At 56.5% G+C, this 16031-nt stretch overlaps 1 protein-coding gene across 3 annotated transcripts in view; it reads right to left on the bottom strand.

Moving 5' to 3' along the window:
* Positions 1-5405: 5405 nt before the first annotated feature.
* The window catches only part of CDK18 (cyclin dependent kinase 18), a 28248-nt gene continuing 17622 nt past the window's right edge, over positions 5406-16031 (bottom strand). For all 3 annotated transcript variants that reach the window (XM_012459334.3, XM_012459333.3, XM_012459335.3), the window contains exons 2-16: positions 15405-15555; positions 15075-15217; positions 13934-14059; positions 13150-13206; positions 12187-12301; positions 11875-11969; positions 11547-11609; positions 10481-10604; positions 10223-10343; positions 9325-9422; positions 8992-9097; positions 8818-8860; positions 8045-8135; positions 7636-7713; positions 5406-7001 (exon numbers count right to left, since the gene is read on the bottom strand). In XM_012459334.3, coding sequence (XP_012314757.2) covers positions 6967-7001; positions 7636-7713; positions 8045-8135; positions 8818-8860; positions 8992-9097; positions 9325-9422; positions 10223-10343; positions 10481-10604; positions 11547-11609; positions 11875-11969; positions 12187-12301; positions 13150-13206; positions 13934-14059; positions 15075-15217; positions 15405-15534 — 1425 coding nt within the window. In that variant the 5' untranslated portion in view covers positions 15535-15555 and the 3' untranslated portion in view covers positions 5406-6966. The remainder of the gene's footprint in view (positions 7002-7635; positions 7714-8044; positions 8136-8817; positions 8861-8991; positions 9098-9324; positions 9423-10222; positions 10344-10480; positions 10605-11546; positions 11610-11874; positions 11970-12186; positions 12302-13149; positions 13207-13933; positions 14060-15074; positions 15218-15404; positions 15556-16031) is intronic.

Raw genomic sequence — 16031 nt, 5'->3', positions numbered from 1 at the left:
CTCTTTCCATGTTTACTTCCCCAGCTACATTTAAAGCTGCCATAGAAACAAAACTCTGGGCTGAGGTCATCTTTTTAAAAGTCTCACAAACTCTTTTAAGTAGGATGTTCTTTATACATTCTTGCTGATTGAGATCTTGTCAAGAGTGAAGAATGCCAAAAAAAAAAAAAAAAGCATATGATCTTCCATTTTACTTCCAGGACTGTGATCCCTGGGGAGGGAGGGAGCTGGAATTCCTGCTGATGGAGAAGTGGGTGGGAGTGTGCAGAGTGAGGATGTGAAGCTCCACTAGGCCAGCACTCTGGGTCTTTTTTAAATTTCTTTTTATTTATTTATTTTTTAGATAAGGTCTCATTCTGTCGCCTAGGCTGGCGTGATCTTGCCTCACTGCAACCTCCACCTCCTGGATTCAAATGATTCTCTTGTCTCAGCCTCCCAAGTAGCTGGGATTACAGGCATGCACCACCACGCCTGGATAATTTTTGTATTTTTAGTAAAGACGGGACTTCACCATGTTGGCCAGGCTAGTCTCAAACTCCCGGCCTCAAGTGATCCACCCGCCTCGGCCTCCCAAAGTGCTGGGATTACAGGCATGAACCACGAGGCCTGGACTAAATATTCATTCTTAAATCCTCACAACCTTGTGAAATAGGTGTTATCACTATCTCCATTTTACAGAGAGGAAAACTGAGGCATGGAACAGTTAAGGAACATTCCCGAGCATTCTCTACAGCTTGCAAGCCATAGAGCTGGGATTTGAATCCAAGTGTGTGTGATTTTGGAGCCTCTGTTATTTCCCTGGTTGTGCAAGATTCCTTCTCCCCAGAAACCTAGGACTTCGTCAGTCCCTCCTCCAGGGAAAACACGAGGGCATTAAACATTTTTATTGTTCTTGAAATTAAAAAAAAAAAAAAAACCCTTGGCAAATTTTAATAGAATGACTAATGGACAACTGTCTTTCCCCCAAGTTGCTGAGATCTTAAGAAGCTGAGAGGAAGAAAAGATTACATCCTAGCCGCCTCTGAGACGCTGAGCTCCTGGGAGTGGAGTCTAAGTCAGGGTCAAGTTTGTATCCTGGGTACTGAAAACAGAGCCTGGCACAGAGTCTGAAACCATCTGATGGATAATGAGTAAATTAAGGAGGGAGGAGCTCTGGCGGAGATAGGAAGATGAGGAATTCTAGCCCAGAAAGGGGCAAGCTGGAGTGCTGACCTCATGCAGGAGGGCAGCGGTGATCCTCCCTGCCACGCCCTGTCCATGCCACAGCTCTCTGTGTTTGCATTACATCAATGGGAAGGACCTGGGGGTGCAGGAGCAAGGGTTGATGCTTGGCTTTGAGATCATGCCTCAGGGACTGGAGGCTTGGGTTGATTGAAGGGAGAGGCTGCAACATCTCCTTCTTCCTTAGAAAAGAGGCTGGGTCAGATTATTGTTACTCTGGGCACCCACTGAGTAATACCTAGTGCCCCAAGGGGCACTGAGAGAAGGAAAAAGAAGCAGGAGGAAGGGAGAGGAGAAAACAAGGGAGAAGTGGGAGTGGCCAAGTGGCATCTGCCATCTCATCAGAGCTGCCCTTGGCCCCGCCATCCTGTGTAGGAGAATTGGCACACACTCACCTAGAGTCTGGGCACTGACCATCAGCAATGATGCCAGCCACCCGGCTGCCACAGCTGGGGTGGGAGCAGAGCCCTGGTGCCCAATGATGCCTTTAGTTGGCAAATGGTGGGAAGTTCTGAGGGTCCAGAAGAGGGGCCGAGTGATGGCAGGGGGCACCTGGTGGGGTGGGGGATAGTGACTTTTGCCCAACCCCCAGGTGCTTACTGGCTGCCTGTCAGACAGTGCTTTTAGGTGACCAGAAGGCAAGGATTTCCTAGTCCCTGGAAACCAGACACCCATCCTCCATTCAAACGAGTGAGGTGGAGCGTCCATGTCAGAGGCTACACCTGCCAGGAAGCAGCTGTTCAGGTAGGCAGACCTGGGTTGGAATTCTAAGTCCACCTTACTCCCTGTGCGGCCACGCAGGTTACTTAATGCTAGAGCCTCTGTGGCCCTCCCTGGGGTTAGGGTGACAGTTCCTCTCACAGCAACACAGGAGAGCAGATACTTCCCTTCTCCCTTCCCAGGGCACCTGCTGCTGCTCTACCACTGCCTGGGGGATCCTTCCTCTCCCCGCCCCAGCACCCTCCTCATAGGGGCTGACACCTCCTACTTGACTCTCTGAGCCTTTAAAAACAGAGGCCAGTGGCTTCCCATCTCAGAATAAAATCCAGAACCCCTACCACAGCCCACATGAGTGAGCGGTTCTCAACCCTGGCTACATGTTAGGGGCACCTGGATCAATCTGAGCTGGGGCCGGATGGCAGTGTATCTTAAACACCTCCCCAGTGGATCTAATGGGCAGAGCCACCGTCCCACGTGATCCAGCCATCCTGCCACGCTGCCGGGCTCATTCTCAAGCATGGTCCCCTCAGGGCTTCTGTTGAAACACTCTGTCCCTGGCTGTCCACCTGGCCCCCTTACACAACATAGCTCACTTTTTTTTTTTGATACAGGGTCTCACTCCATTGCCCAGGCTGGATGGTAGTGGCATGATCACTGTTCACTGTGGCCTCGATCTGGGCTTAGGTGATCCTCCTACCTCAGCCTCCTGAGTAGCTGAGACTACAGGCATCAGTCACCACGCCCAGCTATTTTTTTTTTTTTTTTTTGTATTTATTATAGAGACGAGGTCTCACTATGTTGCCCAGGCTGATCTCAAACTCCTGGGCTCAAGCAATCTGCCTTCCTTGGCATCCCAAAGTGCCAGAATTACAGATGTGAGCTGCCACCCCCAGCCCATAGCTTACTTCTGATGGAGAGGTCCATCCCTGACCATTCAGTCCCCCACCCTATGCCATCACATTCCTCTCCCCCGCCACCACCCTGCCCCTGCCTTATTTTGTCTCATCACACTTATGACCCCTTGACATGCCTGTTTATTTGGATAACGTCTTATACCTTCCATTGGAACGTAAGCTCTATGAGAATAGGGGTTGGCCATCTTATTCATGGGTGTATCCTCAGTGCCTGGCACAGCAGCAGGTGGACAGTGGGTTCTCGATAAAACCTGTTGATATCAAGGCCATCTCTGCCAGCAGGTCTGAGCTTCTGGAGGGCAGGGGTGGAATGTCATGCATCTTGGTGTCCTGGTGTCCAGCACAGAGCCAGACATGGAGGAGGCTGTGGCCAATTCATGGGGCTGATGATTTGCTCTAGAGATATGGGGGCTCACGGGGGTTCTGTAAAGTGTCACAGCCAGAAGCAAGGGTCCAAGCAGAGATAGAGGTGGAGAGATGGCCCAAAGGAGGCTGGGATGTTTCAAGGAGGGAGGAAAGGGGCAGGCATGCAACAGCGCCTGACACTTGGCTGGTTCAGGGGGCCTAGCAGGGTAGAGGAGTGGTGGCCTATTATATATCAGCCCTGACCACTGGACCCAGACAGTAGGGCAGGGTGAGTGGGAGCCCACAGGAGGGCGGGCAGAGGAGAGCCAACTCCAGGTCCCACCGGGGTTCAGGATGATGTGGGCAGTGCCAAGCGTGGGAGCTGATATCACCCTCACCCTGTAGAAGTCATCAAATAGGACCTTTTGTCTGAAGCTGCAGGGCTGCTACAAATCTCAAATGCCCCTGCCATGTGGCCATAGTGGAGGGGAAGGCATCTGCACCCTGGATATTCCTGACCTGTCCCAGAAGCAGGCAGATGGCAAAAGTGAGGCCAGAGGGGGAAATGACTTGCAGAAGGCTGCTTTGGGTCAGGGATTCCAGCAGAATGGGGCTGGCTCCTGTTTTTGAGCCACTGCCATAAGGAAATGATTGCAGGGGTGCCCAGGAAACCGAGGGCTCCAGGACGTTGGGTTGCGTTGTAGTTCAGCCTGGTCCCTGGGAGCCCAGTGGCAGCTCATGACCAAAATCACTCAGCCCCTCTTCACACCCAGGTTCCTTCTCTGGAGTCATCACTTTTTGAGTACCAATCATATTCAAGGCCTGGTGTGAGCCTGTCCAGCTGAGTTCCACACCCCCAGGCTGGCCTGCACCCCCAGCCCTGACAGTTTTCTAGGGCAGAGGCTCAGAGGGCCCGATGTCAGAGCCCTAGGTGTGTGCCTCCCAGCAGGGCCAAGCTGCAGCAGCGACAGCTGCCCCCAGAGACTCCTCAAGATGCAGGAGCCCTGCCGGGCACCGCTGCCTGCCACAAGGGTGGCCTTGCAAGGTGCCCCTCAAAGCAGCATCTGCCCATGCCCTTCCTGGTGTGTTTTCCTCCCTCCAGGGCCTCTGCACTGTCTCCACCTCGCCCTCCCCACGCCTCCCACTCCTCGAAGACCACAGGACTTGGGGGCAGACACCTGCGATTCTAATTTGGTATGTGACCCCAGGCAACCCCTGGGAGGATCATGTCCTCATCTGCAAAGTGGGGAGAAAGGGGGTTGCTGTGATTCAGTGAGACAATGCCTGGGCACAGGGCTGCCTGGCATCCAGCACGGAGGTTAATAAATGTCTGGCTTCCAATTCCCACCAATGCATTTCCCAGCCCCTCTCCTCCCTTCAAGCACTAATTGTCTGAGTTACGATCCTGCTTTGGTATCTGGCTGCCTACAGGCAAAGTGAGGAGGTCTTGTTCGGTAGAACTGGTGATGGACTGAGAATGGAGCCCTGGCCCACCCCTTATTTCTAGAGCCGTGGGAGGCAGCATCAGCCTCAGCACTGGTCTCCTCCTCTGGAAGGCAGCCACCCTCTCCAGCAACTGCAAACCATGCCGGCAAACTGCAGAGTGCTTAAGGCCAGGCATGAGAATAGGTCGGGGGCAGGGTTTGGGACCTGGCATTCTCCGAGTGGTCTCGGGAGAAACAAGCCTGGATGCCAAACTGGACAACAGCAGGATTCTGAGCGCTTCGGGAGCTGTGTGTGATGGGGGGTTGTGTCTAGATCCAAGGCAGGGAGGTGGTCAGGGCAGCGGCAGGAGGTGGATTGGAGGTCTGCAGCAATTCTCGCAGGGCCTGAATTACAGCAAGGCCCACACCCTCATCCTGCTGTGCCGGCCTTGGCCATCTCCGTGTCAACCCCACCTTGATCTTGCCTCCCTCCCTCCCCAGAAGCCAGGGGGCCATTTGGTGCCCAGGCATCAGCTGCATGGCCAGACCCCAGACCCCCGCCCACGAGTCCCTCCTTGCTCTTTTGGCTAGCCCCACCCCACAGGCACCAACTTGGGCCAGTCCCAGGCCTGCGGCTCCTCTGCCCACCCACAAACACCATTGATGCTCCTCAGCAAGAGCCAACTTCTGGGTCCAAACATAAGTACCCAGGATACAGCAGGATGAATGTGGATACAGCCTGGGGTGCAAGGGAGGTCAGAGATGCACACAAACCAAACTCTCTTCTCACTAAATATATATATGTATATATACACACACACACATACACTCAAGCACGCCCCACCCACACTCATTAGGCCTGGAGAGGGGCCTTCGCTTCTCCATCTTTGGCATCAATCTATCAAAATCAGCTTTTCTGTACAAGACTGCTCATTCCTTTCTGTACAACATGAATTAAATATATTATCTGTCTCTGCGCTGAGTCACAGGACGTTCACAGTACCATGGGGAGGAGTGGAGGGTGGGGGCCTGAGGTGGGCAGGGTAGGGGGCCTAGATAGAAAGGCAACGCTGGCCTCCCCTTGGCCTGTGCCATTCAAGATCAGCCCAGTGTTGAGGAGACCCGGGGGACACAGAGGGGTGCCTTCTTCAGGAGCCATGGCACTCAGGCTGCCAGCCCCCGGAGGCAAGCCTCTCAGCGTCAGAGCCTGCTCCTGTTCCCTGTTCCTCTACCTCAGAGGGTGGCATCTTCACCTCTCCCTGTCGTGGCCGCCCTCTGGGGTGGCAGGGGATCGGGGAGGCTGGTATTGGGATCAGGTGGATAGAACCACAGGGCCAGGAATGAGGGATGGGGAGGCTGTGCCAGCCTCCGGGAGCTGAGGTCAGACTGGCACCAGCATGAGGGTGACTCTGCATATCTGGGTGCTGTGCCCAGGATCCTGACCAGGCCTGGCTAATCAGCACCCCAGGATGATAAGATAAGCAGGAGCCACCTCGGGAAGGAGTGGACAGGCAGGAGCCAGGTCACAGCTCCAAGGGCAGTGAGAGTGCTACCACCTGCCAATTTAAGGCAACTCCATTCAGACTGGGGAGCTGGGCGGGGGCTGGCTGAGGTGGCAGGCGTGCAACTGGCAGTCCCAAGCCACCTCTGGACACCGCTGGGCATCTAAGCATGCCAGCGCTGTTCAGCCTTGGTCAAGCTGGAGGGTGTCAGGGGAATTAGGGTAGGGTAGGGCTCATGCAAAGAGAGAGAACTACTATTCCTTCTGTCGCCGTGGGACACTTGCCAGGTGGGGCAGGCTCTGGCACACACATAGGCACCCAGGATTCCAGGGTCCCAGAGAGCATGCCATGTCTCTTCTTGCTGTCAGAGGGGAAAAAGATGAAATGCGTGTGGGCTCCAAGGGGCCAGAAAGGGGGACCACCAAACTGGCACTAGGCAGGCCCCTGGGGGAGGAAGGTAGAGCCTGTACCCAGGGCACAGTGCCCATCCTGGCACCTTGCTCTCCCATCCATGTGCATCCCACGCTGGTGCCCAAACACTTCAGGGTGGGAGAGGGTACGAGGTCCTCCCCCACACTCTCACGTCCTCTCAGGGAAGCAGTTCATGCCAGCCCCCAGGTGAGTGATGGAGGGGTTGGTATGCAGGTGAGGGCCACCGGGGAGGCATGTAGGAAGCAGAGAGAAGAAACAGCCATGGCCAGCAGGGCTGCCAAGCGGTCTTCCAGACTGTCTGTCAGCCCTCGTTCTTCAGTCCTCTGAGGGCCACACAGGCTCCGTCCTACCCGAATTTGTGCTCCATGTGACCTCTTGCCCCTCGGGACACAGCAGGGTAGGCGTGGCTCAGAAGATGCTCTGCCGCCTGTTCTTCCCTCGTCCTGGAGAATGGGGAAGAGGTGAGACTGCAGGGGGGAGGCTGGGCTGAGGGCGCCCCAGGTCAGCAGGGATAGTCGCTGTCCTCCAGAGCTGCTCTGACAGAGCAAGCAAGGGCACGCACGCAGGAGCCAGTCCGACCTGGTGTCAGATCCCATTTCTGCTACTTACTAGCTCCATGAACTTGTGACTTACCTCCCAGAGCCTCAGTTTCATTGACTATGAAATGGGGAATATTAATAGTACCAACTTCAAGGGGTGTTTTAACGATTAAAGGAGAGGATGCATGGAAAGCATTTGTCATGTCCAAGGCCATTAACGGTTCTAGGAACAAAGTACCGTTCTCCCTGGGTGGAATCTGATTAGAGAGCTCAGAGTTTGCAGAGAGAATGCACCACAGACAGCATGCCTCTTTGCCAGGGCTACTGTCAGATGCAATGCTCTGTCTGTGGTGGGGGTTGAGGAGGGAAGCACTGGATGCGGAAGCCTAGGCAGGAGAAACTAACCCCTCCTCTGCTCCCCAAAGACTCCAAAGGGAAGCCAGTGGCAGGGGGTCCATAGGAGTCCCCACTGGGGAAGAGTAGCCTGCACTGGCTTCTGCTAACAAAAGGAAGGGGCCAGGAGGGCACAAGCCCCTACCTGGCTGCTGGAAGGCCAAGCTGCGGTAGCCTGGGTCCTTCTGGAGCTGGATCTCCTTCAGGGAGAAGATGGAGGCAGCTGGGGGAGAGAAGGGTATGGTGGAGAGAGGGCTGGGTGGAGCCAGCCCTGCTCCGGGAGCCCGCTGCCCCCAATCCCATCGAGTGCCCAGCCCAGGAGGCCCTCCAGTGAGGACTGGCCCAGAAAGACCACCTGAGCCCTCGAGGCAGCATGTCATTTCCACTGTTGGCCCCTCAGTTTGGAATGAGAACCCAGGCAGGGGAGGCAGGTGCCCAGGGCTGCTCGGCTGGGCCTGGGGCCTCTGGCCTCTTCGTTCCGGTTCTTCTGCCCACACTAACCACCCCCTTTCCTTGGTTCCGGGTGGCCCTGCTCCCTGCCCCCCAGCACTCACTGTCTTCAAGCTGGTGCACACGCTCTCCCAGAGACCGGAAGTAGGGGTGACTCAGGGCAGCCTCTGCTGACATGCGACTCTTGGATTCATACTGAAAAGAACAGGGTGGGGCTGTTGGGCCCTGGCTGGGGGGCTGCAGGGAGCCCTCTGGGCAGCAGGACTCCTGAGCTGCCTTAGCTCACCAAGGTGGGTGGGGCTTGAGGCTCAAAGGAGATGCCCCAGGTCAGCCTCTACATAAACCCAACCCTAGGCCATCTCAAGACCCAGGCTCCCCGTCTCCAGCCACCAGGAAAAAATAGAAAAGAAACTTCAAGAGAGTGACCTTCTCTTGGGATAGAAACACAGATGCAAACCAACCATGATGAGAAGGCGAACGTCAGTAATAGGAAGCGTAGGGCCGATAAAGACCCTTCATCGTGTGGCTTATAAGACAAGCACCACACTCAGTGTGCCCCGCCATCTCAATGCATCCTCGCGGCCAGCTTGTAAAATAGGAATCTTTAATCCCATTTTGCAGCTGAGGAAGCTGAGGGATGGCAGAGCTCTGTAGCTTGCCCAGAGCTGCGCTGCTAGTAATGGGTTTGGGATCGCAGGGCACAGACTCCAGAAGCTGTGTATGGAAGCCAGCACTCCCGTTGGCCTTGGGGGTGGAGAGTACAGGGGAGATGTTGCAAAGACGTGTGAGCACAAGAGCCACAGAAGTTGGGGCGTAGGCCCGGCGTGGGGCATGGGGACTTGGGAGTCTTTGGCAGTCTCTCCGGGAGGACACTCACCAGGAGCAGGCTGCTCAGGAGGTGGATGCCATCCGTATCCAACCTGCAAGGAGAAGGCGGGGACACGGGCTGTGCCTGAGCGGGGGTGGGGGGTCGGGGATGGGGGGTGGGGGTGGGGGTGGGGGTGGGGAACCAGGGCCAGAGCAGGAGGGGCCCCGCGGGCGCCGGGGCTACCTGGGCGCGTGGTTGATGAGCGGCTGCGGGAGGTAGCGGGGGAAGCTGTAGGTGCGGAACTCGGAGAAGGAGGTCACGCCGGGCCACGTCTCTTCTGTGGGGGTCCCTGGGGAGACGAGAGAGGATGGGGAGGGCCTGCGTGAGGGCCAAGGCCAAGGCCGACTTGAAAGGGGTGCAATATAGGAGGCAGGAGCAAAGATGGCCGAGGCCACGGGGGTCCCTGCCCCGGAGGGAACCGGCCGCGCCGCTCTTCCCGGTCCCGCTCGGCGCCTGGGCTGGACGGAGCTCCGGCGCCCCCTGGTGGTGAGAGGGACGGAGCCGCGGGAGACTTACCGAGGAGGCGGAAGATGAGGTGCAGCTCCTCCTTGACTGTGGAGCCGGGAAAGAGGGGCCTCCCTGTGGCCATCTCGTAGTGGATGCAGCCCACGCCCCTGCAGGGAGCAAGGGACAGGGGCAGCGTCAGGCAGGGGCGGCCACCCTTCCTAGGGCTGCTTCACCAGGGCACCGACGACGACCTGCCACAGGCGGCTGCAGGGGTCATGGCTCTGGCAGCGGGTCTGGGGGCCCAGGGCAGTGCAGGCTCCTAAACTGCCCAGCCCCGACTGCAGCCCCTCACTGGGGGCTTCCCTGGACTTGGGAAAGCTGCGACCTCTCTCTGTGAGGTTTGGGTCTGTGCAGCCAGCGCTCATGTGGCAGTCCTTTCAGCAGTGTCGTCTGAAACTCTTTCCATTGTGCGCCCCACTGGAAGAGAGCAGTACATAAATCCATTCTCCTGGGGACCTTGGGGCACAGCCACAGCCATTCATCACCACCGGCAGCCTGGCTTTCAACTTGGGCTGATTCTTCATTTTACGCCAAATCATACCCTTGTTCGTTTTAACATAAAAATAGTATTTCTCTTTCAACATTTTCACTGGGACTGATGCCTGGGGAAGATTCATCCTATTTACTGTGGGGGCCGTCCTGGACCTTCTGGGTCTCTGGTAACCCCCAACAGGCCCCTGGAGGAGGATTTCACATGCACAGCCTTGGAGGATCTGTTTAAGCCAGGGAAACCCTAATCTATTATATTTCAGACTTAATTTTTTAACATCCAGTTCAGCAGGATGTCACATGGCTTTTAGGTGAAGGAAGTTAGGCAGTTCTTCCCGGAGGCGTTGGGGCAGCAGAAGAGAGTCTGGAGGTGCGGCCAGGCCTGTCCCCCACCTCGGTCCCCACAGTGCTCACTCACCACATATCGATGGGGGTGGAGTACTCTGTGGATCCCAGCAGCACATCGGGGGGCCGGTACCACAGGGTCACCACCTCATTGGAGTAGGTCTTTGTGGGCACTGACTTGGCCCTGGCCAGTCCTGGGGGCAGACATGTCACTGGACCTCTGCCCACAGGTGCTGGGGGGTTGACTGCTATGCCCTCCCCCACTGCGCCCACACCCTGAGGCCACTGTGCAGCCGGGGAGCATCAGACCCCACCCTAACCCCAGCCTCACCAAAGTCAGCCAGCTTCAGCTCCCCCTTCTCATTGATGAGCAGGTTCTGGGGCTTCAGGTCCCGGTGCAGGATCTTGCGGTGGTGACAGTAGGCGAGGCCCCGTAGCAGCTGGAACATGAAAATCTGGGGGAGGGGGAAGAGAAGTGTTGGGTGGACGGCGGCCCTGAGCCTCTGCTCCAAGGCTGGGACCGGGATGGGGCAGGGGCTTGGTGGTGAGGTCAGCACAAGCCCCTCGTTCTCCCGCCCACTCTGCAGCCCCCATCCTAGGCCCCACCCACACCAGGGAATCCCATCCAGAGGGGAGGACACCAGGGGTGCAGACAAGGCAGTGAGTATGGGGGAGGCCAGAGAAGTCTCAGGCAGGAGCACGGGGGTCAGGATGCCTGCCTATGTGGAGAAGTATGTGCTTGATCCTTTCATTTTCTTTTAGAGACAGGGTTTTACTGTCATCCACGCTGGAGTACAGTGGCGTGATCATGGCTCACTGCAGCCTCAACCTCCTGGGCTCAAGTGGTCCTCCCGCCTCAGCCTCTCAAGCAGCTGGGACTACGGGCACACACCACTGTGTCCGGCTAATTTTTCAATTTTTAGTAGAGATGAGGTCTTGCCATGTTGCCCAAGCTGGTCTCAAACTCCTGGGCTCAAGCCATTTTCCTGCCTTGGCCTCCCAGTGCTGGCATTACAGGCATGGCCCACCATGCTCAGCCTTGATTCTTTAACAAACACCAGGAGAGGTCATTCATAACCCTGAGCTTCCCCAGAAGCCTCCTTGCATCCTGGCAGGTAGCTTACACTCCCATTTGACAGATGGGGAAACTGATGTTCAGAGTTGGGAGCAGGTTTTACACCAATAGCTAGACAGTGGCAGAGAACATGTGTCTGTTCCCAGGGTGAAGTGCTCAGCCCAGTTCCTGGACGCACTGATGGCAGTGCCCTCTCCCTCCTTCCTATGTGGGAAGGTCTGAGCTTCCTATGTGGGAAGCTCTGGTGGTGAGAGTGGGTCCCCGTGCCGGGCTTCTGGACAGGTGGCTGCTAAGATGGGGGACCCTGCCCAGGAAGCCTCACCTTGACATTGTGCATGCTCATGAGATTCCCGCAGTGGTCCAGATACTGCTTCAGGTCACTGTCCTGGAACACAGAGCCTGGCTCAGGAGAGGAAGCCCTGGCCTGGGAAGGGCCCATGCCCACTAGTGGGACAGGTCCCTGGCTCCAGCCACCCCGAAGCCTGAGCGCTTGGCCCACTCCTGCATGGGAGCATCTGAGAACCTGATTCCAGAACAAGGCCTGGGCTGCCTGCATCCCGCCTCTCCCACTCCCTCAGCTTCCCACTCCCCTACCCATGCCCTGTTTCCACCACAAGAGGGAGGGACTGCAGCCCCAGCCCGACTCTCACCAGGTACTCAAACACCAGGGTGAGGGACCGATCTGTGTGAATGAGGTCGTGCAGGGTCACGATATTGGCATGCTTCAGGTTCTTCAGCAGAGACACTGTGGGGAGACAGGCCCTCCTGGGTCCCGAGGACTAGGGAGACAGGCCCGCCTGGGTCCCGAGGACTCCATGTCCCCATATCCTCTCTTCTTGGCGTCAGCTCCAGGAGTCCCACCCCAGCAATGACCCTCCACCTCCAGCTCCCACCAGGGCACGGGCTGGTGAACCCCTCCTCCAGAAGCCTCGGGGGCAGCATAGGACCCTAGGACGCTGTACCCTCTCGGATGGCAGTGCAGGGCGCTCCCTCCTCATGCTCCAGCCGGATCTCCTTCAGGGCCACGAGGTTCTCCGTCAGTTTGCTGCGGCCTTTGAAGACTGTGGCATAGGTGCCCTGGGATGGAGGGCCGCAGCAGCCCCAGGCACGTTCAGATGCTGCTGGCCTCGGTCCAGTGCCTCCCCGTGTGTGCCTCTGCTTGGGCTATGACTTGGGCCTGAGTGCCCTTCCTCCCTTCACTGACATGCTGTTTCCTCCAAAGCCTGCTTCTCTGGGAAGTGTCCCTAATGACTCCCCAGTCAGAGATAATCAGTCCTCCCTGTAAGTCCCAGCACGCCGTGTCACCCTCTATGGTAACACCGGGTTTTCTCTTTCTTATACGATGCTGTTTACACAGAGATCCCCTCTTTGGGCTCCTGGAGGGAGAGGGCTGTGTGTTCCCCTCTCTGTAAACCTTCACCCACCCCAGACCTCTGCACAGTGACAACAGAAATACCTAAGTGACACAGCACTTCTTATGTGCCAGGCATCGTCTGCGTGCCGTACATAAGCTGATTACAGTGACCTACCTCATCTTCAGGGTAACTCTATGTGGTAGGAGAGTTACTATCTCATTGGACAGAGGAAGAAACTGAGGTACACAGAGAGGTCATGAAACTCACTGAAGGTCACAGAGCTAGTAAATGGCGGAGCTAGGATTAGAACCCAGGCAAGGACTGGCAGAGGAAAAAAAAGACTGGATTCTGCCCAGTTCCACGGTTACTCTGTCCTCACACCCTCCTTCAGGATCTGAGCCCACTTCAACTCCTGCCAGAGGCTGGGCCAGAGTACACCTCCAGGGCTGTGTACCTCGACAGGGCAGGGGCCACGGGAGGGCCAATCAGAGAGGGCTGACCAGGGAGGCCTGCCCCTCCTCCAAGCCATCCTGCCTGGCTATTCAGAGAAGGCCAAACCAAGCATCTTACCTCTCCCAGTTTGTCCAGTTTCACATATGTTTCCAGTTTCCCAAAGCCGATGTCTGACTGAGAGGGAGAGACATAGAATGCCGTGAGCTTGAAGGCTTCGGCAGCCCCACAGACATGACACCTCCCCGAACTCCAGCCTCTGGGAGGGAAGGGATGAAACTCCGTGGTGGAAGGAGTTCCTTTTCCCTTTATCCCTGTGACAAAGGACAGAACTCGTGGAAGTCTGAGCTTCTTCCCAGGACAGCCAAGAGTGTAGAGCCCAGAGCTGTGGCACCTGGGATGGTCGCACACCTTGGCCACCTGTGTCTCCGACTGAGCCCACGAGCTCCTCCAGAGCAGATGTTGCCTCTTCCCCCATTGTACCTTAAGTGTCCAGTTCAGCACCCACCTCCCTGACCGTGTCTCTCATCAGCACAATTCTCGCTCAGGCGTATCCAACCCTTAACGAGACGGCCTAGAGTCTGTGTTTTGTAAGATATCCCAAACAGCTCTGACAGGCAGCTAGGACTAGAAGGCACACGCCAGCTGGCCTATTGATCTTAACCACATGGAGACCACGGGGCCCAGTGTGGGCTTAGAGCCGGTTCCAGCCCACGTGGGGCCCATCTAGGAAATGAATGTTGATTAGGAGGACGATCTAGTTGAATGCACTCAGGCCAGCAGGTGGCACCAGAGGCCCAGGAATCTTCCTGGAAACCCCATACAGGCCTCAGCTGGGACTGATATGCCATGCTAGGGAGGAGGGTGTCCCACCCTCGTGTCCTCTTACCCTCTTGGGACTCACCAGAGAGGCCCGGCGGGACATGCGGCTGAGCGGCTTGGGCAGATCTGGGCTCTCCATCTGTAGCTTCTGTAAGAACTCCTGGGGCAGGCGGATATCCATGGGCAGAGAGAGCCTCTTGCTGACATCCTGCAGTGACGGGGATGAGATGAGGACACCACTGTTGGCTCCAGGGCAGCTAGGGCTGTGGGCCCCAGACTCTCACTCTGGACCTAGCTTTCCTGCAGAGCAACCACGCAGAGCCCAGTCACAGGCTGTGACCCGAGGCTCACAGCTGCTCCAAGTGTGCGCTCAAGATATACACGTGAGCACCCGGGGCTACTGTGCTGACACAGGCAGGTCACTTGCCGCCTCTCTGGCCCACAGTACTGCCATCTGTGCCACATAAATCTCATACCCTTACGGGCACTGATTCTGTATGTGTATTATTATTTTTTTTCGAGACGGATTTTCGCTCTTGTCACCCAGGCTGTAGTGCAGTGGCACAATCTTGGCTCACTGCAACCTCTGCCTCCAAGGTTCAAGGGATTCTCCTGCCTCAGCCTCTTGAGTAGCTGGGATTCCAGGCATACGCCACCACGCCTGGCTAATTTTTGTATTTTTAGTAGAGACAGAGTTTTGTGTTTTTACAAGGTTCAAGGGATTCTCCTGCCTCAGCCTCTTGAGTAGCTGGGATTCCAGGCATACGCCACTACGCCTGGCTAATTTTGTATTTTTAGGAGAGACAGAGTTTCACCAAGATGGTCTCGAACTCCTGACCTCAGGTGATTCACCTGCTTCAGCCTCCCAAATTGCTGAGATTACAGGCGTGAACCACCGGGCCTAGCCTTTTAAAAATATATATATACTTGCACACATGCATATGGATCAAACAACAAATACTCAAGTTGTCTAGCCGTTGCTAAGTTCAGGAACCTTCTAAGCACTTGGCATAGATTAACCCATCTAATCCATGATGACCATTTTAAAGAAGAGGAGTCTATGGTGCACAGAGGTTGAGTAACTTGCTCAAAGTCACAGAGCTAATGAATGGCAGAGCTGGAATTTGAACCTGCAAAGCCTGGCTACAAGGCATGCCCTCCTGTGCACACTCCTGTCCGTGTATCCTGCCACCTTCCCAGGACAGAGCTCCAGAGGCACTCACCTCCATGGAGAAGCGGCGCTGGTTCTGCCGCTGCTGGAACCGCATGCCAGGGGACAGCTGCCTCGGCTCCTCCCCGCTGTCTGCTGGGGAGAAGGCGCTACACTCCTGCGGGGAGTCTCTGCCAAGAGGACCGAGCTGCAGGTCTGAGGGGACAGGCATCAGCTCCCCTCCCTGCCTCTCTGCCCTGAGCGGGAGGAGGGTAGCCCCCCACCCTCAGCCCTGTGCTCCTCCCCTAAGGCAAGTGGGGAAGCGCCGGGCAGGGAGGGGAGGGAGGTGCCTGGGAAACGTCTGAAGGTGAGAGAGGTACTGGGGTGGGCCCAGACCTCTCACCCTCGTTCCGCCGGTTGTGGAGCTGGTTGAATTGCTCCGTGAATTCAGCCAAGGATTCTTCGATGGTCTCGGTGCGGGGCACTGACAGGGAGAAACGGCGCTTAAAGTTCTTCATCTTGTTCATGATCATGAGGGAGCAGGCAGCCGGGCCCTGAGATGGGCGGTGTGGGAAGAGCAGGTGAGAACAAGGCCACCAGCCCGGGTCTCCACCCACTGGGAATTCAGCTGTCTTCCCATCAAGCTCTGTCGCCCTGTATGCCACTACCACCAGGAACCAGGGTTGTGTCTTCTCCAAAGTTTGACCCCACCCCCGGAGAGTGGGTGCTCACCCTCTTCTTCCCAGTCACCCTCTTCCTCCTAGTGAGTCTCAGCACTGCCCACCCCCCACCCCCGTGTGCGGTTCTCTACAGACCACCTAGTCCAGCAAAGTACTGGTCCTAATAGCAGGCACGATGTACATAGAGGATCCTGAAGGCCCCTAGACCTGAGCCCTTAGCTGCTGGAGGCCTACAGAGTTCTGGGCGAAGGGCTGGGGTGGCAGGGAGGGCACCAGAACCAGGCAGTCCCCGGGCCAGCAGAAATTTACTAACTTGTTTGCCAGAGCTTGAATGTATCCACAGCCAGTAA

This window comes from Aotus nancymaae, unplaced genomic scaffold, assembly GCF_030222135.1.
Source record: "Aotus nancymaae isolate 86718 unplaced genomic scaffold, 86718_ANA_hifiasm-v0.15.2.pri h1tg000039l, whole genome shotgun sequence".
NCBI lineage: Eukaryota > Metazoa > Chordata > Mammalia > Primates > Aotidae > Aotus > Aotus nancymaae.
The sequence above is the reverse complement of the archived record's forward strand: the minus strand, read 5'-3'. Positions and strand labels throughout refer to the sequence as shown.